We start from the raw sequence: 25060 nt of genomic DNA on the forward strand, positions 1-25060 counted from the left end.
CCAAACCTCTGCACCTTGGTTAGGTGCCCCCACCCTGTTGTCCGACTCATACTTGAATGGTTCAAAATTGCCTCTTGGATTGCTTTTCACAAAATCCCTCAAGAGGACACTGGAGCAAATTCATTTAATTTGCATGTCTATCTCAACAAAAGACACGACCGAATTGTTGGAATATTTTAGCCGGCATAAGAGAATGACTGTGTGTGTGTGTGTGTGTGTGTGTGTGTGTGTGTTTGTGTGTGTGTATGTGTTTGTGCGCCTCTCTTCTACCCAGCAGAGCCACATCACAGATATACAAACTGACCAGGTTTTGGACAGAGCTTTATGAATGCAATACATGGTCCTAATGGAGCTAAAACTACAATTTGTGAAAGACTTTTGGACGTTGCTTTGGTAAATCATCCAATCACAAATGCATCAGCAGCAGATTTAACACTATGAGGTGATTTCACAGGATGTCCGGTTCGCTTTTGAGTGCAGGAAATACACTTCTATTTTTATCCCCACCAGTTGTCCGTATATTTCTAGAAATCTAAACCATTTACTAGGATGATTCCTGAGGGATTTGGGTTATTGTAGTCCTACTGCAGCCGGCTGGTAATGAGTCAGTGCCATATGTGCCTCAAGTAGCCTATTCATTTGAGAGTCAAAACACTCCAGCCACAGTAGTTGTTATTTAGAGAGCTCCTCCAGTCATTCTCTTTAACATATTTTCACTGTATCAGCAGGACAAACCAGGGAGCAGGTTTAACAGCACAATCACTGACTGAAAACATCAAAGTATACAGCGTACATCTTTTAAGCATTTGCTCGATCCTCACATCCTAAGTGATTGATAAGATGGCCGCTGGCACAAAACAATTTGTCCCATATCTAAAAATAACTACCCTTCTTAAATTGTAATCACACCCTGCTGCCTGATCTTGATACAGAGCGACAGTGCAACAGAGGATAAAGTTTGAATCAGATCAATCATATGTAGATGTGACATTTAACACCAACAGTAGATTCCCAGCTGCTGGAGGATGAAAGCCATGTTTGAACATTTGACGGGCAAACTCCACAGAGCGTCCCGTGGGAAGAGTTGGCTCGCAGGATCGTGACGCAACATACCTGATGAAAGAGGCCCAGTGGTTTTGTACGTTAATATAATTAATGGGTTAAAAATAAAACAACATAACCAGAGATATTGATTTCACTATATTATATTAAAACTAATTTTTTTTGTCATCATCAAAAGAAAAACACCTGCTAATAGAACATCTAAGCTCTTTAACTTCAGCTTTTACTCTCCTTTTCATTGCATAAAGAGTAATTAAGCCAGTTTAGTTCATTTTTAATACTCCTCATTAAGTTCACATGATTTTAAATACAAACAGTGCCTGTTGTCTGTGATTACAAGACAGGAGGGAATTAGACAAAAGGATTAGGAGGGATAACTGCGATATTTAGCAGGTGTGATGTGCACAAACATTCACAGAATGAAAAAATAAACTAAAAGAATTAAAGAAGGAAGACAAAACAAATAGCATGTTGGAAATAGTGCTTCTAGCAACTATAAAAGTGCACTAGCACAGATCTCCACCAGGCGGCTGCATTCCAGCACTTCCGTAGCTGATCACGGCCAATCTAGACAATTTTTGTAATTCCAGCAGAGACGTGGCAGCATGTTCCAGAAGATATGTAATAATTATGAAGATGAATGTATTTTTAATCACTAAAACACTAATCTTTGATCCATGTCATTCATAACTGGACTTTTAAGTGCTATTAACGTTGTCTGTAGGCTACAGCACAATAAACTAGGATATATAAACAGCATACACAATGAAAACAGACAAAGAAAGAAACAATTTAACTACAAAGCCTTATCACTTACTCATGGTAGAAGGAAAATCAACCACATCAACCAAATCTGCAAGTCTGCAATGCTTCTAAAATGCTCCTGCTGTGGTAGGATGCCATGCGGCAGATGGAACAAAAAACATGTTGCAGTAGGAACGTGGCAGAGCTGTGTAGGGTGGATTTTCCCTCCCTTCTCCCTTACAGTCAAGATGACAAAAATATTGACGAATTTATCTCGTATCACTCCTAACTTTAGTGGACCATAACATATTGCGTATGGAAAAATCTGCAGATGCACCAGTTCCAAATGAGACCAGACTTTTCTATGGATGTCAGTTTTTAAGCCACGACTTGGGTCAAATGTGACCTTCAACAGATGCAAAGGCTTGTTTTTTGACACAATTTCCGCAAAACCTGGACGAACTTCGGACAACTCATCTTAAATGGCCCCTGCCCAGTTAAGAGAAGTGAGGAGTCAGCAGGCAATGATGATAAAAACAGTCAATAAAAAACATGTGTTTTCAACAAATGTGAATCACTGCAACCTGGAGAGATGCTTGAGCAGTCATAAATGTGCACACAAAATATTAGGCTGATTGGTGCAGTAGTTTGCAAGATTAGTTGCAGACAGACAGATACACACGCTCACGCACAAACACAACCAAATGCATGATCCCCCAAAATGTATGACTGGGTGATATAATGATGCAGAAGCCCAGTTAGTTCATCCCAGTAACTCCAGTACTTATTCTTGGGAAATGAATCTTCCTGTTCCCTACGATATTCTGGATATGTCAGCCAAGTGACCATGAACCAAATAGTAAATTAGGGAAATTCTACTGCCAAGTGTGGTGTTTTAAAAACTGTAACAAAAATTCAAATCAATATGCAGTACCACATTTCAGTATAAGATAACTAATGGATTTTTATCCTTTGTGAGGAAACTGGGTCATCAACAGAGATTTATAGTATTTATCATTATAATGTGAATAACACTATTATAATAACGGTTTATTATAAATGTGTTGTTTCTTTTAATGTTAAGACATGCACTCTATATTTAAAATGAGCTGCATTGTGTATGCAATTATCTTTTATTTGCATTTTAATTTATGCCACAGTGCATGTGCAATTTATTGGACAAGTTGGGCTTCAGTGGATTCAAATGAAGTAAAATGTGGTCAGTGAAAGAAAGACGCCACAGCAGGTGGCAACAAAAAGGTTTTTCTATTGAATGTAAATGAGACAGACTCACAAAAGGTTAGGCATTTACAAAAGTTCCTGTCTGACAGAAGCTCATGCAAGATTGTAATTTTGTGGATGGAAAGTAATGACTTTATAGAAGTTGACAGTTTGCTAATAAATCATCCAAACCATAAGGCTTGATCCCTGCACCTCATTAGTGTCATGAGTTACAACTGAAACAGACAAAAGCAATATGTACAACCAGCGAATGCTTGGATATAAATAAAAACAGTATGCAGTGCTTTGAATTTAACTTCAGTTTCTCCTCCATATGGAGCCTAACCCTTCCCAATGGGAATAAACGGTTTGAATTATTATGTCTTTTTTCTTCTTAATGAGAATATTTCAAAAGTTCTGCACTACCAGAATTACAATTACCATTTAACCACTCTAAATCTTCCAGCATATGTCACTGCCTCCATTATTTTGTCCAGCATATAAACCCCACAACCTTTTCTGACCTTTCCGGACGTACGTCACCTTTAGCTAAAAGTCTGCATGTTTAACAGGCCCTGCGGACTAGCATCTGTGCACTGCTTTGCATCACTCTCACCCACTAATAAGAATTGTGGGAGGCAGCACCTTATGTCCCCAAAAATGAGGCTTCATTCTCTATCATGTAAGGAAGACTTTATGATCACTGTCACACCATGTGTGTCAGTTGCTAAAAAAGGCCATTTCTAAGGAACAAAGAAAAACTTGCTTTATATTCAGCCCAGAACCTCTGTGCTGGCAAGAAACTTCAGTGCCCCGAAGCGAACAAATGTTCCATCGTCTGCCTTTCACAAACCTTTAGATCTCTGTGAATGTCAGCAATATTATTCTCCCACCCCAGTCCCCAATCCGGTCTGAAGGCCTGGCCACCGTGCTTGAATCAAATCTCAAGATGCCAAGGCGTCTGTGATGTAGCCCACCACTAAAGAGCCAAGGCACAGAAGAAAAACACTGGGGCCGATCGATGGTCTGACTAGGCAAATATCAGGCCCAACCGTGGGGCAGCGACTCAAAGTGTCTGACAGACAGAAATCATTCTGCCATGACAAGCCAGGCATGCTAAATGCTGATGAGCTTGTTTGAAAAGGTCTCACCACTTGGGATATTCAAAGTGTCAGCCATCAACAGCATGTTCTGTTCACTAATACCCCATTTAGAACAGTTTGTGCTGCTCTGTTAAACGTGAGCCATGTGTGCTTTAGTTTAAATACTGTTGCCGAATTTGATACAGTAAAAGTCTCTGTTGCAGTGTTTCATAATCTATTTTTAAAGTGTACAGGGCACTTAAAAATCATTAACGTCCTTCTATTCAAAGTATGCTTCAGGACAAATGCTTAATATGACTTCAGCAGTTTCAAAAACAATTGCACCTGAACTCCTTAAATCCCTTAACCAACTCTTTTTCATGCTTACATTTCAACTTTAACGACACTTGAACTATCTTCAGTGTTCAAACTTCGAATGATGTTTCAACTTCCGTTCATGCTTGCATTTAGCAGACACTTCAACTCCTTAATCTGCTTTGGGTTTAGCAACTACTCCCATAAAAAGCATTTCAAAGCCCCCAAAGACTCGGCATGATAAGATATTTTACCCGGTTTAAATGTTCTAACAAATTTTCAGTTGCAGATCCTAAGTGCTATCGTAGGCAACTGCACTTGCCAAGTTTTTTGAAGACATTTTACCTCTCACCCAAGAGGTGAAACATCGGCAATAAACTCAAGTCCAGTTGCCTATGATAAAGCACTTAGGACTACCATGACCTTGATGACTGAGAATCTTCACCAACATGTCTCAGTTGCAGACACACCTGCCCTCTTGTAGTTTTCATATAGTTTTGCATTTTTATTTTTATTTTTATTTTAGATATAGTGCTGATTAGTCTTCAGTCTTCACTAGATGTTTGACATAGTCTAATTGGTGGTTGAGAAATTCCTGGATTTTCTTAACAGTATATTTAAGTCTCAGTCTTTGAACGTCAATATGTGAATGTGTTGACTAATGTTATTAGGATTTAATTCTCAGCCTGCGGGGGCAACGCTGCTTCTTAGAAAACTCTGATTATCTGCATAGAGGTGCATTCTGGGTGAATATTGTGATGCAAGAGAATCAATCTCCAGGAGGTTACAGTGTATTGAATATTGCAAGGTGTAAAAACTGAATGTCAGTGTGAATTCTCTCAATAAAATTGACTTAGATGTTGCACTGTGCAGTCTGAGACCACATCATCCCTGTTGAACTGATACTCAAGGTCCCACAGCTATATTCAAATAACTACATAGCTCTCTTTTAATAACAAAATACCGCAGTGCGATACCACTTTGCAAATCTGCAGAGCCAGGAAAGAAAAAAGATAACAGCTGCAAAGTCCACCTGCACTGAACAACTGTCCAACCTGCCAGTTACACCCCAAAAATTCATTCATTTTACATTTCCTGGGCCTCATAACTTGACCACATGATTTGGAATCACATCTCCCACTGGATTTCACGACTGGGGATAAAATGTGTTGTCCAGCGGTTGAGATCCAAGATCCAGAACTCTTACATCTTTTTTCTCCTTTTGGTCCAAAGTCTATCTGTCTATTACATTGCATGGAAATAAACTCACATTTCAGAGGTATCCTACAGACAGACATATGGTTTGAACAATCTTATAAATATTCCGCCCTCTAAGTCTGCCATCTTCCAGAACAGGTCAATATGAGACTTGCGTATCACTAATAGCTGGAGGGGCATTAATGGACGAGGACAGAGAGCCACCCACATGAAACATTATAGGCAGAAGCTACAGTCTGACGGTTACTGCAATTAGCACATTTACTATATACCCTCAGTTTATGAAGTTTATTTCACACATACGGCTTCAACTAAAAACAGCCTGCTGCAAATTCTGCCATCAGGAAGGTTATAAGGTTCAGTTTGTTGAAAATGTTTTAGAGAGGACTTAATTAAACTTTGTGATCAATCTGAAGGCTGTTGTGCATTTTGTCCACCCCTATTATACCAACATGATTTCTAAACATCAGAAAGTACAGCATCTAAAATGGCAATTAATTTGAATCAACACCTCCCTAACAGTTTCAACAAAACACATTATGGTTCAATGGTGTTCATTATGTCTTCAGTTTCTGATAATGACTTTAGTTGTTCTTTTATAGTTACATACCTTGACATGTTTCAGCGGAAACTTTCACCTTCCTCAGAAGGGTCACTTGGTGGTGGTTGTGGCACGTCTTTATCAGCTGATCTCAGCTGATATTAGAGATAAAGACACGTCGCAACCACCACCAAGTGACACTTCTGAGGAAGGAAGTTTCTGTTGAAACATGTCAAGGAATGTGACATCCTAACAGATAAGATAAAAGAACAACTAAAGTCATTATCAAAACACATCATGGTTTTTAAAAAAGTATGATACATTCCAGTGCTGTTGTGTTTGACTCAGGAATTCCACTACTTTTGCTGGTGACTAGAAATGTAGCTAATTACTTTTTCGAATCAAACAACGCAAATGCAATTACAGAAATTTAAATGGGCTTGTTACTCATTACTTTTGTCGTGAGTATAGCAGACAAATTCAGCCTATTCCCGAGATTTTTTTCCCAGTTAGGATCTAATGTCACTCCTAGTGATGCGTGGGTCACCTGAGTCACCTCAGTCCTTCTGTCCTGTGTGTGTGTGTGTGTGTGTGTGTGTGTGTGTTTAATAAAGACAGCGAGACAGAGAGAGAGAGAGAGAGAGAGAGAGGGGGGAAGAGAAGGTTTAAGGTAGACTGTTTCACTCAGTGTTTTGTAAATTATTAAGAACTTAATCTGAATGCTGTTTTGTCACTTTTTGATCCGCCCAGGACCCAAACATTTTTTTATTTTTATTTTATTTAACCTTTATTTAACCAGAAAATCCTCTTGAGATTGAAAATCTTTTTTTCAAGAGCGTTCTGGCCGAGACAGGCAGCAACATAAGATACAGACAGACAACACAGAACAAAATACAAAATTAAAATATACAGCTCTAAACAAGCAATATAAAACACAAAGTAAGATTACTACAAAGCAGAGCCAAAAAGTATGTTCTTGTATACTACAAGTGAACCATAAAAACGTACAAAAAACCTGCAACAGTCAAGCCAAGAGGAACCAAGGAGTGCAACTCCTTCTACAGACAATAAAAACATGTTCTGAGAACGGAGAGCATAGCCATTTTCAATTTTTTCTTACATACAGTACAGGCCAAAAGTTTGGACACACCTTCTCATTCAATGTGTTTTCTTTATTTTCATGACTATTTACATTGTAGATTCTCACTGAAGGCATCAAAACTATGAATGAACACATGTGGAGTTATGTACTTAACAAAAAAAGGTGAAATAACTGAAAACATGTTTTATATTCTAGTTTCTTCAAAATAGCCACCCTTTGCTCTGATTACTGCTTTGCACACTCTTGGCATTCTCTCGATGAGCTTCAAGACGTAGTCACCTGAAATGTTTTCCAACAGTCTTGAAGGAGTTCCCAGAGGTGTTTAGCACTTGTTGGCCCCTTTGCCTTCACTCTGCGGTCCAGCTCACCCCAAACCATCTCGATTGGGTTCAGGTCCAGTGACTGTGGAGGCCAGGTCATCTGCCGCAGCACTCCATCACTCTCCTTCTTGGTCAAATAGCCCTCACACAGCCTGGAGGTGTGTTTGGGGTCATTGTCCTGTTAAAAAATAAATGATCGTCCAACTAAACGCAAACCGGATGGGATGGCATGTCGCTGCAGGATGCTGTGGTAGCCATGCTGGTTCAGTGTGCCTTCAATTTTGAATAAATCCCCAACAGTGTCACCAGCAAAACACCCCCACACCATCACACCTCCTCCTCCATGCTTCACAGTGGGAACCAGGCATGTGGAATCCATCCGTTCACCTTTTCTGCGTCTCACAAAGACACGGCGGTTGGAACCAAAGATCTCAAATTTGGACTCATCAGACCAAAGCACAGATTTCCACTGGTCTAATTCCTTGTGTTTCTTGGCCCAAACAAATCTCTTCTGCTTGTTGCCTCTCCTTAGCAGTGGTTTCCTAGCAGCTATTTGACCATGAAGGCCTGATTCGCACAGTCTCCTCTTAACAGTTGTTCTAGAGATGGGTCTGCTGCTAGAACTCTGTGTGGCATTCATCTGGTCTCTGATCTGAGCTGCTGTTAACTTGCGATTTCTGAGGCTGGTGACTCGGATGAACTTATCCTCAGAAGCAGAGGTGACTCTTGGTCTTCCTTTCCTGGGTCGGTCCTCATGTGTGCCAGTTTTGTTGTAGCGCTTGATGGTTTTTGCGACTCCACTTGGGGACACATTTAAAGTTTTTGCAATTTTCCGGACTGACTGACCTTCATTTCTTAAAGTAATGATGGCCATTCGTTTTTCTTTAGTTAGCTGATTGGTTCTTGCCATAATATGAATTTTAACAGTTGTCCAATAGGGCTGTCGGCTGTGTATTAACCTGACTTCTGCACAACACAACTGATGGTCCCAACCCCATTGATAAAGCAAGAAATTCCACTAATTAACCCTGATAAGGCACACCTGTGAAGTGGAAACCATTTCAGGTGACTACCTCTTGAAGCTCATCGAGAGAATGCCAAGAGTGTGCAAAGCAGTAATCAGAGCAAAGGGTGGCTATTTTGAAGAAACTAGAATATAAAACATGTTTTCAGTTATTTCACCTTTTTTTGTTAAGTACATAACTCCACATGTGTTCATTCATAGTTTTGATGCCTTCAGTGAGAATCTACAATGTAAATAGTCATGAAAATAAAGAAAACGCATTGAATGAGAAGGTGTGTCCAAACTTTTGGCCTGTACTGTACATACTCTAAGTATGCTGGAGGTAGGCCAAGAATAGCTTTGTAAAGAAGTGAATGCCAACGAAAAAGGCGCCAGTCAACCCAGTCACATGACCTTACAGCGGCACAATGAATGACGTAAATCAGCCAATCAGTTTTACACTGTCACTGCACACAATGGCCAACAGTTCAGGCAATTTGAGCTTGCTGCCCTGGAAATATGGACATTATTTATCCCATCTGGAGTTCAAGGACAGCACCAGGCCTATAGTGGTGAGTTGTAATATGTGCAGGATTGTAATAACTGTTACGGTTACAAAGGATAAACCACAGTGTGTTTATGTTTTTTTTGGTTGATAAATAACTGAATCACTTTTATTTCATTAGGCCTATCTTGATAAGATTTACTGTCAAATGTCTGAGAAACAGTAATTTCATTTTACTCTCCCAAGAAAGTATAGTGCTGCTTGATTTGAAAGCCTGTCGAGGCTACAATGAAAAGGTCTATCAAAACATATCCATTGTGTTTTATTGTTCCACTACTTACTTTTCATCGTAGTAATAATGGTTATAATAATAGATCAGATTTGACTTTGTCCTGACAAATATCGTGCCACAGCAACACTAAAATAACATACGCAGCTATGTGTGCAATATTAAGAGAGAATTGAAGCAGATATTTAAAAGAAGTGCAAACATTACTTTTCTTAGTAACTAATTACTTTTATATGCAATGCTAATTGGTAAAGTAATTCAACTACATTTGAGAAAAGTAACTAGTAACTGTTGCTAAACACTATGCAGTGCATCAAAGACTGTCAGACTTTAGTAGCTTTTATTCTTTTATGTGATTCAACGAGTATCTAAATCTGTTACAGATAGAGAGGGTTTATTAATTATGAAACGCAACAATGCCTCCCAATACGGAGTCAAACAACTGCAACTAATTACAGGCACTATGTGTTGAGGCAGCACAGTAAGTTATGTGTAGGAAGTGCAAAAACAGTGATCGAAAGAGGATATGTTATTGCTGGTAAAGTAGACTGATGTCCACTTTGATTGCTGTGTAAGCTGACCTTTCCGACAGGCTAAGTGCCACTGGAGTGCAGCCAGATTTAAACAGCGTCCGAGCAGATGGTGGAGGCAGCCAGACAGGACACACAAACACATTCCTCCAGCAGAAGCAGAGTGATTGAGACAACCCGTGGTGTAGCCACCTGTTTCAGCACACTGCATAATTAAACCACATCCACAGAACTCACGGCTCACAACAATGACTCACTTTCCCAGCATCCCTCAAGCGGCACTCGGCAAGATCATTCATCATAAAGTGCTAAAAGGAGCTCAAATTGTTCTCTTTCTTTCTTCTCCTTCGTCTTCGAGTTCACTCCATGCCTCCGTCTCCTTCGCAACCATAAATCTCTGCCTGCTGTACTACTACCTAACAAAACACCTCCCGGCCCTCCAGGGGATGTGAAGAAAGGATTTGTGATGCTCAGCGTTTCACAAAACACATTTCAATTTCCTGCCGCCTGAAAACACACAGTATGACTCAGATGTGCATGTGACGATCATGGGGTTAGATATTGATCACTTACTCGCCACGTAAGCCCACCTTAGAGTTAGCAATGATTCATTCTATCATGCGCACATGCATTTCACATCGCGCGTTTCCTTTCTTTCTCCTGCCACTGAAATAAACTTACAGGCAGTGGCTCATGATGGTTATATACTGCACCTATTCCCATTTAAGGAATGTAAAATATTGTACACTGAGTCAAAATAGAAACACTGAAAGCCCATTATCTATGTATGTAAGATGTGTTCTGTGAGCGTTATAATGGTACATTGTGTGCTGATTTAATGTGCAGTGAGCTTTGAGAGAACACCAAGGCCCATGGGACAAGTACTGTATGTGATGGGCTTAAGGCTGATGCTGATGATGCTGTGTGTGTCAAGACACACCATATTTCACTGTGATGCACTGTGATTAGTTCTGTTTTCCTTTACGCACACATTTAGATAACAAGGGAATTAGGGCACATTTTGACATATACATCTGGGATCAAGGGCGTAGGTTTTGTTTCAGCATTGGAGGGAGAGTCCTCTGACAGCAAATTACGAACATCAAAAACTTGATTTCCTGCAGTCTAGTCAGTTTATATGCATTAACGTGTGTCTTTTCTGCATTAATTAATGGCGCAAGTGTCTTTTATTTCCCATCCATCCATCCATCCATCCATTTTTATCAGCTTATCCAGAGCCAGGTCACGGGGGGCAGCAGGCTGAGCAAGGCTTTCCAGACGTCCCTCTCCCCAGCAACGCTTTCCAGCTGCTCCTGGGGGATCGTGAGGCGTCCCCGGGCCAAAATGAGATATATAATCCCTCCAGCGTATTCTGGGTCTGCCTCGGAGGCTCCAACCAGTTGGACGTGCCCACGAAATCTCTAATGCGAGGCGCACAGGAGGCATCCTGATCAGATGCTCCAACCATGAAGGAACATGAAGGAACAGCAGCTCTATTTTGAGCTCCTTTTGGATGTCTTTTATTGTCTCAAAATAAAAGCCCACTTCTACTTACATGTTTTGTTGAGACATGGGACAAATGCACGGATGTGTCTCCTGCATTCCCCCCGAAATCTACACCAATGCCTGGGACTTTAGATGCATAGAAAGCATCTGTCCAAGCATTGGAAACAGTTCTGTACACAAGGTGTTCATGTTAAAGTATTCTTTATATCCTATTTTATGGTTATCAAGCCTTAGTATATCATATTCAATCAAAATTCAGATGATTTTGATTGGTACAATGGAGTCCAAAAGACACATAATACCTTGATGTAGTGATCCAGCCGCGGGTAAACTCTTCTTACTCCCAGGAGGATGGAGAAAAACGTCCTGTGTGGGAACGAGGTAGTGACCACATGTGTGACTTCGGGAAAGGAAAAGACATTAAAGCCTGATGTCTCATAGCTCTTTAAAAGCCCCTCGTCGGCCTTGTTTTCTCCCTCACTCAGAATACTGCCCACAGCATAGCGACATTGTGGACCCGGCACCTAGAAACAAGGATCAAATGAAGAAATGAATAAAGACAGATAAGAGAGAGCATACAAACAAGATAGACCAATGGATAGTTTAGATAGATAGATAGATTCCTCATTACAGTGATTCTAAGCACCATCATTATATAGAGCCTTAACACAGCAGCACTGACAGACAGATAAATGCTCTGAAGCCAAAAATGCTATCTAGCAATTTAAGAACAACTCTTGCTGTTTGCTAAGATTTTTTTTTAGGAACTGACTGCACAAAACACTACATCATCTTTCCCCTTTGCCAGTCAGTCTACCCTGAAAAAACGGAGAAAACTCTGAAATGTCACCTACAGTACCATCAACATTTCAAAAGTACCCCTCTCTAACGACTGATGAGTCGTAAACACTAGGGTTTAATGTCGGGTCATTTAAGAGTAGCGCATAGCATACATTAAAGAAATGATGAAATGCTAGCAAAGAAAGATATCTTCTCTGATGTCATCCAGGTGCCAAATTTAAGGAGAAAACATTCCCATTAATTGGAGCTCTAATTGGAGAATTTGGCAGCGCAGCAATTATTGCTCCATCCTCCACTCTGAGCACCCCGGTGCCCATTAAAGAAAAAGAAGAAAAGAGAGACACTCTTTACAAATGAATACTCTTGGGACATCCAAGACTTTCTCCCCACTGTGCTGAGCTGAGCACCGCTGAAGGCTTGTGTAATAAATAAGCTGGAATGGTCCAATTTGTCCATAAACCTATCAATGTTACGTTTACAGCACAGCCAGCGTGTCTGAGAATGCCTATTTTCCTCTCTGTTCTTCAACATGCAAGGCCAGTCATGGGTAGAAGCGCGGTGTTCACCGAGCACTGCAGACTAAGCTGTTTTTTTTTCCACACAGCCCCAAATTCAAAGTTTCAGACACATACAAACAAAAATACTGCAAGAAGTTTTGTATATTTGAATTATTCTGTGGTGAATTCTAATTATCAGAATTATTTCTTAATCTCGTCAATAGCTTTGCTATGGGTAGAGCTGCAACAATTTATAAATGAATCAAATAGCTGATCAATTTGTTTGAGCAAGTTTTAAAAGGTACACTATGCAGGATTTTCCTAAAAAATAATGAAGACGTAAACCCTCTCATTCATTCATTGTTCTATTATCCTGTCAGGGGTCGCGAGGAGGCTGGAGCCTATCCCAGCTGACACTGGGTGAGAGGCAGGGTACACCCTGGACAGGCTGCCAGGCTATTGCAGGGCTTACAAATAGAGACAGACAACCATTCATGCTCACATTCACACCTACAGCCAATTTAGAGTCACCAATTAACCTAATGTGCATGTCTCTGGACTGTGGGAGGAAGCTGGAGAACTCCGAGAACATGCAGACTCTAACGCTAACAATGCTACCTCTCAGTCATCACTTGTGACCCGACAGAAGTGCGTGGCGGTGTATTTTTCTGCAGGGACTCTGCCCTCTGCCTGTGTTCTACTTATGTTCTGTGTCCGGAGTATTTATGGGCGTGTACACCCACAATGCTCAGGTGAGGTCAGGGCTTTATAAAGAAAAAAGTGACCAGGCGCCAGACTATCAGCAGCAGGCATCCAAGAGACGCAGTGCTGAAAAAATGCAAATATAGCAAGGCAAAATGCCAAATGAGAGTGAATCTGGGGTTGGTTGCCTTTTAGTGTCACAAACCATAACTGACAGTCCTGCATAGTTTACCTTTAAAGGGGAACACCAACTAAAGTAAGAATTGCAATATGTTATTTCAATGGCTGAGGAAATCAATGTTTGTGAACACGAGCTACTCTCTCTCAAAGCCTAAAACTAGAGAAGTAAGTCTCAAACTTGTGATGTCATAGGGTGTAAAGTCTGGAGCTGCTCCTCAGACAGTGGATGGCAGACCGATTTTGTGGATCCACAGAAGGTTTGTTTTCTTTTTTTACACCCCAATGACCTTTATTCGACTGCAGCGTTCTCAGTGCTGAAACTGAAAATGTACTCATACACTCAGAACATTCCCCTGGGTGCTGTCAGTGTCATCTACACCATCTCTCAACATTCATTATCTATGGAGCAGCCCCACACAGTTTTAGATGTCTAGTTTTTAGATTTGGGAGAGAGTTTTTTATTCTTACTAATTTTTCTGGACTGTCTTAGACCATAGAAATAGCATGTATGAATTTTGAAAATGGGTGTAGTTCCCCTTTAAGCAACAAATGCCAAAAATGCTCTGGCTGCAGCTTCTCCAATGTGAGGGCCTGCTGTTTGTTATCTCATTGTAAACTGAATAGCTTTGTATTGTGGACTGCTGGTCAGACAAAACAAGACATTGATAATGGATGTGATGGACATTTTTGTACTTTCTAACATTTTATAGACTCAACAATTTATCAATTAATTGAGAGAACAGTTTGCAGATAAAATGACAGTGAAAATAGCAATAGTTGCAGTCGTGCTTCAGGGTTTTAGGATAAGGATCTCGCATTAGTTATCTTTGTAATAAGGGAAACAGTCATTTACAGGCTAGATTCTGAGAATTTTTTCTTACTGTCAGTTTCCAGCTGTACTATCAGGTCGGGAAACTTCAGTTTGAGTCAAGTTGCATTAATTGCATTCAGTCTGACTTGAGAACAGTTTCCAAGCCTATACTGTGTGCATCGTTTTCTCTTGCCAGTGGTGCAAATTATAGATTTTTCCTCCTATGTGTTGGCATTGTTGTCACGCATGAAGCAACAAACTTCAGCAACATATACATTAATGATGACAGATATACCACACCTTGTTTGTCTACTAAGCTGTATCATTATACTTAAAAAAAAAAGAGATAATCTCCATCAAAATGTCCGCAATCCCTAAATTAACATCTGCTCACCACTGCAAATCAATAGAGACTGTCACTACAGTCGAAAGAGGAGTCAGGTTCTCAGTGGAGCTGGCCAAACTAAAATAAAAACATGTCAAGCACTTACAAAACACATTGATTTTAAATATCCAGTTAATGGCTCGATTGATCTTATTTTAAGTACCAAAAGTACAGTTTGGAAAAAGCACATACTTCTGACACTTCGGATGTTTCAGGGGCTCACAGTGGGGAGTCTGAGCCAAGTGGATTTATTAATCATCACAGAGCTCCATGTTGGGAGTTCAAGAAGAAAGAACCAGCGCCAAAAGCACAAGCCTCTGTCCACAATCTTTGTTTTGCCTCTCCGCGCTCATCAAGACACTAGAGTGCCGTCTTTTGATGTTTCTTCAATACAATGACAGCTCATCTAAAGCAAAAAGTTTCCAAAATTCAGCTGAAGGAACAACGGCTTCGTGTCTCTGATGCGCATGGTCTGAATTGACTTTGGTAAGGCAACAAAGTAAGAAAGGCAAACTATCTCCACCAGCATACAAAGTACTCTCCATCCGTGCTCACATTCAGAGAGGCTTACAGCTTACATTTTAAATGTTTTACTATGACTTTCTGAAAGGGCAAGTATCAGAGAGATTTTCAACTATTTCATCATTCAGCACAAAGACTAACTTTCGGACTGATACACATTTCCTGTCCAGCCCCTGCCTCAGCTGCCATGCCCACAGCTTTCATCATAGTGTGACCCAAACATGGGTCCCTCAAGATGGGCAGACACATGTGTCATTTCACCACCGCTCCACTTGTCACATAGCTTTTTATTTAGACAATCCATGTCTCGAGAACCGCAAACCCTGACCCCGATCTCTTTCTTGGAATATCAAGTTTGACAGAAAACTACATGGTCCACCCCCGTTACCGCCCTCTGACGTTTGTCAAAGTTGGACGCAGAGGGGGGAGAGGAGGAGAGGAGAGCTGCAGGGTAGAGGTGAAGTGGGCGCACTGGGTCAGAAACCCCCCCTGGCTTTGAAACAGTGAAGAGGCTGGTAGAGGAGAAGGGTGTAGTTAGTGGGGCCCAGAATATGTGTTAGCCATTTGAGGGAAACAGACAGAGCTGCTCCAGCCCTGTATCCATGGCAACCATCCGAGGACCAACTCAAGTCCTCGTTGAGGTCTTTTGTTTCTCCAGAGGAAGTGATTAAAGGAGGTAAAAGTGAGAAAAGCGAGAACAGAGGAAGAGACTCGCCACGCTGACACTTATCCTCTGTCAGCTGCACTTCTGAAAATCTTTCTCACTGAAAATATCAATGGACAGTGTCTCTCTATTTAGACACCAAATACCAGTCCTCCTATCTGAGAGCACTCTCTGGGGCTCCTGACGCCGGGACTGAATGGCATCCTGAGGCTCGGACACTAATGAGCTGAGATCATTACGCCAATTATTTTAACTTAGATCAGGACTTGGCTGTGACTCTGTGCGGAGGAACTAGGACCCACTGCTAAACTAATTGCTGGCTTGGGAAAAAGAGGATGAGCATAACAAAAGTGTTTTTGAAGCAGAGCTGAGAAGAGTCCATCACTGAACTCTGGGTACATTCCATCAGGTTGTTGTGCACCAAGCTACAGCAGGTTTAGAGCCACTTAAGTCAATACTGCTGAACTGCAAATGGTTGATATCAGTTTAATTCAGATAGAGAATAAAAGCAACATTAGAGGTCAGTGATTCTGACAAAGGTAATGTCATAAATTATTCAATATATCAATACTGAGAGTTTGACAATGTCTGGTATTGGCACTTCCATATACAATATTTCATGTACAATATTTAACAACCAAGTAAGATGCTGCTTGATTGTTTTACTCGGCTAGAGCTGCCACTTTGTAACTTGGAACAATATACACCCTTTTTTGTTTTAGCAGTAATGGTAAGTGAAATACCACTCTGACTAATGACTAAACTACAGATTTTTTGTTAACGAACAAATTATTTGTTTAGTCTATAAATTGATCTATTAATTGCCATTGCTTGTTTTATCCAAGCTTCATTCCAAAATGCCAATTCAATTTTAGAGCTACAAGGATTACAGATTGATCTAGTCAAAGGAAAGGAAATTTATCTGCCACTTTTTCAAAATTAATTAAATGTTTCAGACATTTTTCAAGCATAAATGTCAAACATTTGCTAGTTACAGCCAAATTAATGAGTGAATTTGCTGCTTTTCTTTGTCATTTATGATCATAAATGAAGAGTCTTTGGGTATTGTACTGTTAATTGAACAAAAGACGTAAACTGAAGTTGTCACTTTTGCTTCTGCGAAATTGTGATGAGCATTTTTCATAATTTTTGGACATTTTATAGACTAAACTTTTAATCACTTCATCATGAAAATAATCAGCAGAGTGGTAATTAATGAAAATAATCTATAGCTGCAGTCATATTCAGTTTAAAATGAGAAAAAAAGCAGCAAATTTTCACATCTAAGAATCAGACACTCATTTTAAATTAATAAATGACTTTGTTGATTAATCCATTAATTGTTTCAGCTGGGACTGCATGGTATTGGCCGATATCAGCTTTAAAATGAACTATCAGAGTCGGCCAACATGCTTTATCTTATTTTGCAAAATGAGTGAATATTACATACACTGAAGAGCATTGCATTTCATGTCTCCATCTGCTGGTGGGCCTCACCATAAGAGTATGCATGAATAATATAATGATAATTTCACAACAGACGAGACTTGATGATCACTAAAATTAGCTGGGGAAAAAATATATCAATATCAGTATTGGTTATCAGCTAAATAAGTTGTTATATATCAGCATATCTGCAAAAAATCCAATATCCTGCATCCTAGTTTCAGCTCTAACACTATTATACATCTTATTCATAATATTACAGAATCAAAATCTTGATTATATCTAATCTCTCATATGTCCCAGCTCTCTACTGCATTCTCTTGTAGGGGTCATACAGAGGTCAGCAGTTGACAGCCAGCTACATACAGTGTTCTTCATTCAGTATTAGCTTAGCAGAGGCCCTCTGCAGAATTGTGATCTCAAACTTCAGACCCTCTATAGTGCAACAAAACTGAACTGCTTAAAAATTTCAAGGTGCTGCTCCTTGCCTCATTCCTTCTTGTTCTGTTTGGGCTGAGTAAAAAAAAAAAAAAAACAACTCACGCTGGACTCACTTTAAAATGTGGTAACTAGCACTGCATGATTTTGGAGACCCCAGAGAGTGAGCAGTATTCAGTATCAGGAAAACAGAACCTTCAGATGTTGTTTCCTGCTGCTTATAGACACTGAGAGTTTGGGGTGGATGGAGTTCACTCAAGGAAAAGGTTGAGAATGTACGAAAAACATCTCGCAGAGAAATCCGTCTTTCTAAACTTGTAAACGAGACCACAACAGCTTCAGTCACATTCACACAAGTGTTGAAAGTTTCCTTATTTTGACCCTTGATCTTTATGGTGCTCCAAAATGGCCAATAGTGCCCTGTTTTATTTCATACTGTCATTTTTCCCCAGCTGACACTTACACTGTACTCTCAGCTCGAGCAACAACAACGCCACTGTAACTCTGATTTACACAACTAGTTGCTGCTGTGAAGACTCCGGGCTAACAAGACAAGCTATTCATCTGACTGTCAGAGGCTGAATCCAGCATAACCCGCCTGGAAAGTTGTTTGATTTGCTGATTGATGGAATATGTTTGATGATTAAAAATACACCATAACCCTGCACAGCTGTAGCCTAATTACACTCCCTTGTGGCTAATTTGTATTGTGGCCCTGCAACATACAACACTGAACCAGAACACCAGCCAAACACACATACATATCAAATCAGCGGAGGAATCTGACAGAGATTCCAGATCTCATTAGGGAAATCAGCTGATTCAGAAATTGGGATGTATTTAAATACCGTACTGTGAAAAATAGGATCAATATCAAGAAATAAATGTCATTGTATTTTTTTTTTTTTTTATTTTTAAAAGTGAATTACTGTTAGTAGCTGACCATATTTTATTGCTTGTATTCAAAATGATTTGTATTTAGTGAAATACAAATCTTTATTTCATAATATCCACTGTTGAATATTCCCATGGATGTTAAATTAAGGTTTGGGAATACATCTCAGGACCTCAAATGAACAGCTCATAGATGCACATGGATGGCCTAATATTTTATGACATCTGAATCCACAAAACACACCACACCCTGTCCAGATGTGCTGTGATACCGCTCAAGGGAAAACACAAAAATCAGTCACCGCCAGAAGTCTCTGTAAAATGCTGAGAAAAGTAGAAAGACAGGATGCCAAGACTGTTGAAATGCCACCAACTGTTCATCATGAAAATAAGCATTTTAACTGGATAAATGAAATTATGCAAAGCATCAACTGTTACCTGCTGAGATGTAATTCATCTATGACCACTTCACTTGTTTTAAGGGAATGGCATTATCGCCATCTAGCGGTTGACTTCATAACACAGCTCACATGGTGAAATCTGCCTGATTTTTAAGCTAAAACATTGAATGAACTGTGGGAAAATAGGAGCACATGTAAAAAAGAAACTGCTGTTCTACTAAAGTGCAGTACAACTGATGCTTACCTTTTTAGGGTCATCGTAAAATATCCCAATACATGACAGCTTTGGTCCAATACTGTGAGACTCCTTAAAAAGTTGCCCACAGTTTTTGTACGGTCCTTCTTTGAATTTGTAGGCGAATGTAATCTTCTTTATGGGAGGAGAGCCAGTCAGTATGATGATGTCTGACAGGAGACCCGAGTACAAAATGTAACCGGCTACTGTTATAAGACCTATCAACAGGCTAATGACCACACACAGATTGAGCCAGTCCGGCATGATAGCTTGTTCAACGGCGAACAGGTACCGTTATTTAACTTCTTCTGAACCTTTAACGAAATTATCACAATGTCTTTTATCAGTCGGACATTTTAAGTTAACGTTTGGTCGTCTTCAATTGGTAACTGTCCTTCAATAAACTTAAAACAACAAAGATTTAACATTGCACTCTGGACTTCCTGGAACGTACCATCTATGCCGAACAAAGGGGGGAGTTTGTTTCAAGATAAACTCGTAAAACTCTTAAAAAGAAAATATGTCCACCTCGAAAACATTTAACATACTTCAGATTTACTGTTAATATATGTGTGCATAGTTAAGATGCTCATATGCCATTTAATAAATGTTTAATAAGTGCCGACGTTTGCACCCGGTGACCTACATTATTGTGATGCCCTTTATTATTGCCGCTTTATAATGTTTGTAATTTATTTTGAATGGAAGTCCATGTAGCCTAGGCGAACTCAAGATGCAACAGTTCAGAGACTTTATATATTTATAAAGTGATACGAAACAAATCTAGTAGACCATTAAGAAACACTGGTTTAACTGGTCTACCATATTTGGTTAATAATTAATATTAAACTGTGCAGTGCATCATGGCATGCTACTTCCTTGATGGTGAAATAACCTTGTGAGTCAGAGTTCAAGAACAGCAGCAGATGACCACTGAGAGTTTTTTTGTTTTGTTTTGTTCTGGTTTTTTTTTTTTTTTTTTTTTTGTTTTTTGTTTTTTGTATTTGAATGTTATGGATAGTGTCGAATAAAAGTCGAATAATTTGAACTAGTTGAACCTTGAGAGTTGTGTTACATGTACTATATACCCGCCCCATGAATAAGAGGGCTGGACTTGGCAGAGACTTGTTGACATCAGAGCGCTTTCAAAGACGTAGCTGAGCGTCTTCTGTTTCCACTTAATTTACTACAAATTTGTGTAGTAGATGAGAATGGCTGGGAATGTAAAAAGGTTTTACGACCTAACAGCTAAGCTGCTGTCTGGAGATGCCTTCAGTTTCTCTGCACTGAAGGGGAAGGTAGTGCTCATTGAGAATGTGGCGTCTCTCTGAGGAACAACAACCAGGGACTACACACAGATGAACGAGCTCAGCAGTCGATACTCTGCCAAGGGACTCGTTATTCTGGGTGTGCCCTGTAATCAGTTCGGACATCAGGTAGGCCATGTGTGAATTCGGAAGTGGCTGACATATTGTGTTTATCCCTGGGAGGACAGTATTTACATATTAGAATAAATCTGATGTGTCAAGGACTTTAAAGCAGCTCACCTTTATGGCCTATTTGTGTGTCTTGGTCATCAGATTGTAGAACAAAAGCCATATGTATTGTTTATTAATATCATAGCTATATTCTAATAACTATTGTCATAAAGACATGTTGAATGTATGCCTGTGTCAAAATGTATGTCTTTTCAGTCTGCTTTGAGACAAACAGCTAAACATCTACATCCTTTTACATAAGTAAAAACTGTCATAACATTATGATCCTCCATTAGTAAAAATCCTGCAGTCAAAATGTAGCTACATAAAATAAGTATTATCAGAAAAGTGAAGTATCAAAAAGAGAGTAGGCATACTCAAAAGCAGCAGAATGTCCCCTTTGAAAGTGCTATTACGCTTTTACTAAAGTTAGATAGCATTGTACTGTATAGGTTGGAGAGGTTGGGCTCATTTAAGGCTAACTGCTTCCTGGGTAGTAGTATGATAACAGTGCCTCATATTTTAGACTTTGCTTGTAGTTCTTGCATGTAAAAATTTTAATCTGCAAAATGACTAATTACTGCAGCTGTCAGATAAACACAATAAAAAGTACTGTATTTCCCTCTGAAATGCAGCCTAGCAGAGTAAAATAATAAAGTAATATAAAATAGAAATACTCAAGTAAAATACTAATATAAAAAATGTACCAATGGCCTTACTTTTTCAGTTTGAAAGTAAGGGTGTAGATATTGTTTCAGCACTGGAGGGGACTAATGCTTAATTTCCTGCAATGTGGTGAATGTTTACGCACCACTTTGTGCCTTTCCTGCATCCGTTTCCAGTGGAAATGTCTTTCATTTTGTCAGAATTAAAGTCCTCTGATACTTACATGTTTTAATTGTGGGGGTCAAATGCACATGTTCTAAATAGTGAGGGGGGCATGTCTGCTGCATCCCCCCAAAATCTATTCCTATGTTTGACTTTTAATCAACTTGATGGCATACTGTATATAAACAATGTATATAATAATTCTGTATTATTTATAACAGGAGAACTGCAAGAATGAAGAAATCCTAAAGTCCCTTAAGTATATCCGTCCAGGGAATGGCTTCGAACCCAACTTCCAGCTCCTCCAGAAGGTGGATGTGAATGGAAAAGATGCCCACCCCTTGTTTGAATATCTGAAGGAAAAGCTTCCACACCCCTGTGACGATGCCATGTCTCTCATGTCCGATCCAAAGTACATCATGTGGAGTCCCGTCAGAAGGAATGACGTCTCTTGGAACTTTGAAAAGTTCCTGGTCGGTCCTGATGGTGAACCTTTCAAGCGCTACAGCAGAAATTTCCTTACCATTGACATTGAGGCAGATATTAAAGAGCTACTTAAGAAAGTGAAGTAAAGTGTGCTAAAACAAGCTCTGGGTGGCAGGGACGGATATCAGATATGACCAGTCTCACTGAACAGATTAATCAGTGCACATGTTTTTCCACCTTCACTGTTTAACTCTAAGTTTGTGATATTTCCAGATTAGTACTACACTTTGGTTGTTCAGCCGTATTACTGAATGAAGACACTCTTTGAAACCTTTTGTGAGAGGAGTTTCTGATGAACATGTAAAAGACCGACTGAGCCACTGTGTAGCCTAAAACTCATGTCACAAATGTAGAGGAGAGGAGAGAGGAGAAATAAAAATGTACTGTCATACACAAACAAAAAACAGTATTCTTGATGTGGACATTGTAATTTCTTTTCTTTGAGGTATTTGTCAATGTCAAAATAGTTTTGTTTATGCAAAGAAAATCTATGGACATGTATCACAGGTATTATATGCAGAGAGCAAACAGCATGTTTTGCAAATAAGACAGATTATTATTCATCTCAAGGGAAATTGTTGTGCAGCAGCTTCACTGCAAAGTTAAAGGAGTGCAGATACAAAGCGTGCAACATACAGGGACTTAAATAACAGCAGAAAGCAAATGCATTGCAAATATAAAAAAACAATATAGAGTAATATAAACTAAAATATAAATAACAAATAAAAACTAAAATATATAATAATAATAAATATAAAACTAGATATAGAAATTCTCATGTCTTGTAATGTTAGGTGTAAAAGAATACATTTGGTGTTTGCTGTACATAAACCCACCGGAATATTTATCCTAGCTGTGTCACGCTAACATACAGTGCTTAACTGTAAACGCAACATGTGTTACTGTAGGCCTACATAACTGTGATTTTTAATCATTATTCCCCGTGAAGTTAAAGAAGCAACAGCGCTGTCTCTTCCTGTTGAGGGCGCAGCTGTGCTATCCTCAATTGAACGCTAAGCTACAGGCTACACTGCTACTCTGAACATGGCTGGCCAGGAAGACCCAGTGCAGAGAGAGATTCACCAAGACTGGGCGAATCGAGAGTACATAGAAGTTATTACGAGCAGCATCAAAAAAATCGCCGACTTTCTAAACTCGTTTGGTAAGCTTTCAACCACCAGTGTTGCGGATAAGCTCACTAAAGTGGATACACTGTGCAGATAGCTAACATAGCTCAAGTTAGCTAGCTAGTTCCGCTAGCTTAGCTGTACGGCTGTTAGCATTGATGTTGATGTTTTCAATGGCCACTCCCAGCTAGCAATTAGCTTCGTAGCTAGCTGTGGGTACAATGGCACTTTGGTATCGAGTCGCTTTACGTTTCGTTTCGCTTGTTAGCTAATACAAGCTGTCGAGTGTGTGTTTAAACATTGGTTTTAAAAGATAACTGGTTTCAAGTGTCGGGGCTAGCGGGCCACTGTAGTCGTCTGTCTGCTCGGCTGTCAGTAACGTTTCAGCAGCTTCAAGCAGTTATCAGAAACAGCGAGAATGTGCGTTATTGTGCAGTGAATGCGGTTGTGAGTGACAGTAAAGACAAGCTGTATCTTATAGAGTGAAATGCCATTGCTGTTGATGGTAAAATGCTTAATGCAGTTCATCATCCTCAGATATGTCGTGTCGGTCCCGCTTGGCCACCCTCAATGAGAAGCTGACAGCGCTGGAGAGGAGGATTGAATATATTGAGGCGAGAGTAAGTATACTGCTGCTGTGTAATATAAATGAAATACCCTCTTGTGTGTGAGTATGTCAACATTATATAACCATTCTATGAATATATTTGTCATTACAGGTGACGAAAGGAGAGACCTTGACCTAGATATTACCATGGGAATTCATAGCATCCCAGAGCCACCTGCCCATCATTCCCCTCCCTTCCCTGAATTTTTGGAATAAGTGTGATGGATTCCACCCTCCTTTTTTGGGATCACGTGGACCATTTTTTATAATATATGGCCGAGTTTTGTGTTGTTTTACCTCATGACACATTTGTATAGAAGATATGGGTCTGCCTTGGGTGTCAGTGATGCAAGCATCATCAATGTTACAAAACAAAAAAATGATAATACGCTCCATAAGTATTGGTTTCAAAAAGTATCATGGGGCTCAATCATGGATCTGGTATCAGCACAACTTGTTGACCATCTGTGTTGTATGCAGTGTCATTACCACATCAGAGATTTATGAAAGGGGAACATCCTTGTGTGCCAAGTTGAACAAGTAATTGTGTAGTCATCTTTATTAAGGACCTGCTTGTACAGTGAACTGTTTGGTGATGTTTCAGGATTTAAATACTGTAATAAATGATTAACGATGACCCTGTTTGGTGGTGTAGCTTATCTAAGACCAGGTAGGTTGTCACAATCAAGGAGTTTAATTCTTTTTAGCTCTCAATATACTAAGAGTTAGATAAGTTAACAGGAAGATAATAAATACTGACAAACAGCTTAACAAAGATAAGTGAACACAAACATGTATAGCTGGTATTTTGCAATACATATTGGACAGGCAAATGGTACATTTTTCAGATAAGATAGGACATATTTATCCTGAGGGAAATTGCTGTGCAGCAGTTGCAATACAGAAAGGAGTGTAGATACAAAGGGTGCAACACACAAGGCCTTAAATAACAGCAGAAAGCAAATGTATTGCAAATATGTATTACAATATATATGACAATATATTGCAATACAAACTAAATATACAAGTAGGTAACAGTATGGTGCAAAATGTAGGAAAAAATCAGCTTGCAGTAAGGTTAAACATAATAAAATTAACCAAGGCATAAAAGATATAAAAC

At 39.6% G+C, this 25060-nt stretch overlaps 3 protein-coding genes across 3 annotated transcripts in view; 2 read left to right on the forward strand and 1 right to left on the reverse strand.

The window, feature by feature from the left end:
* Positions 1 to 19858, reverse strand: part of tex264b (testis expressed 264, ER-phagy receptor b) — a 45187-nt gene extending 25329 nt beyond the window's left edge. The window contains exons 1-2 of the mRNA XM_033625930.2: positions 19424 to 19858; positions 11741 to 11962 (exon numbers count right to left, since the gene is read on the reverse strand). Coding sequence (XP_033481821.2) covers positions 11741 to 11962; positions 19424 to 19678 — 477 coding nt within the window. The 5' untranslated portion in view covers positions 19679 to 19858. The remainder of the gene's footprint in view (positions 1 to 11740; positions 11963 to 19423) is intronic.
* A 659-nt stretch (positions 19859 to 20517) lies between these two features.
* Positions 20518 to 22615, forward strand: gpx1a (glutathione peroxidase 1a). Its single transcript, XM_033625833.2, has 2 exons — positions 20518 to 20850; positions 21942 to 22615. The coding sequence occupies exons 1-2, from the start codon at positions 20620 to 20622 to the stop codon at positions 22290 to 22292; spliced, it is 582 nt and encodes a 193-aa protein (XP_033481724.1). The 5' UTR covers positions 20518 to 20619; the 3' UTR covers positions 22293 to 22615.
* Positions 22616 to 23199: 584 nt separating this feature from the next.
* Positions 23200 to 24577, forward strand: brk1 (BRICK1 subunit of SCAR/WAVE actin nucleating complex). The gene is made up of 3 exons (XM_033625797.2): positions 23200 to 23368; positions 23871 to 23953; positions 24053 to 24577. The coding sequence occupies exons 1-3, from the start codon at positions 23251 to 23253 to the stop codon at positions 24077 to 24079; spliced, it is 228 nt and encodes a 75-aa protein (XP_033481688.1). The 5' UTR covers positions 23200 to 23250; the 3' UTR covers positions 24080 to 24577.
* Positions 24578 to 25060: the final 483 nt, after the last annotated feature.

This window comes from Epinephelus lanceolatus, chromosome 1 (assembly GCF_041903045.1).
Source record: "Epinephelus lanceolatus isolate andai-2023 chromosome 1, ASM4190304v1, whole genome shotgun sequence".
NCBI lineage: Eukaryota > Metazoa > Chordata > Actinopteri > Perciformes > Serranidae > Epinephelus > Epinephelus lanceolatus.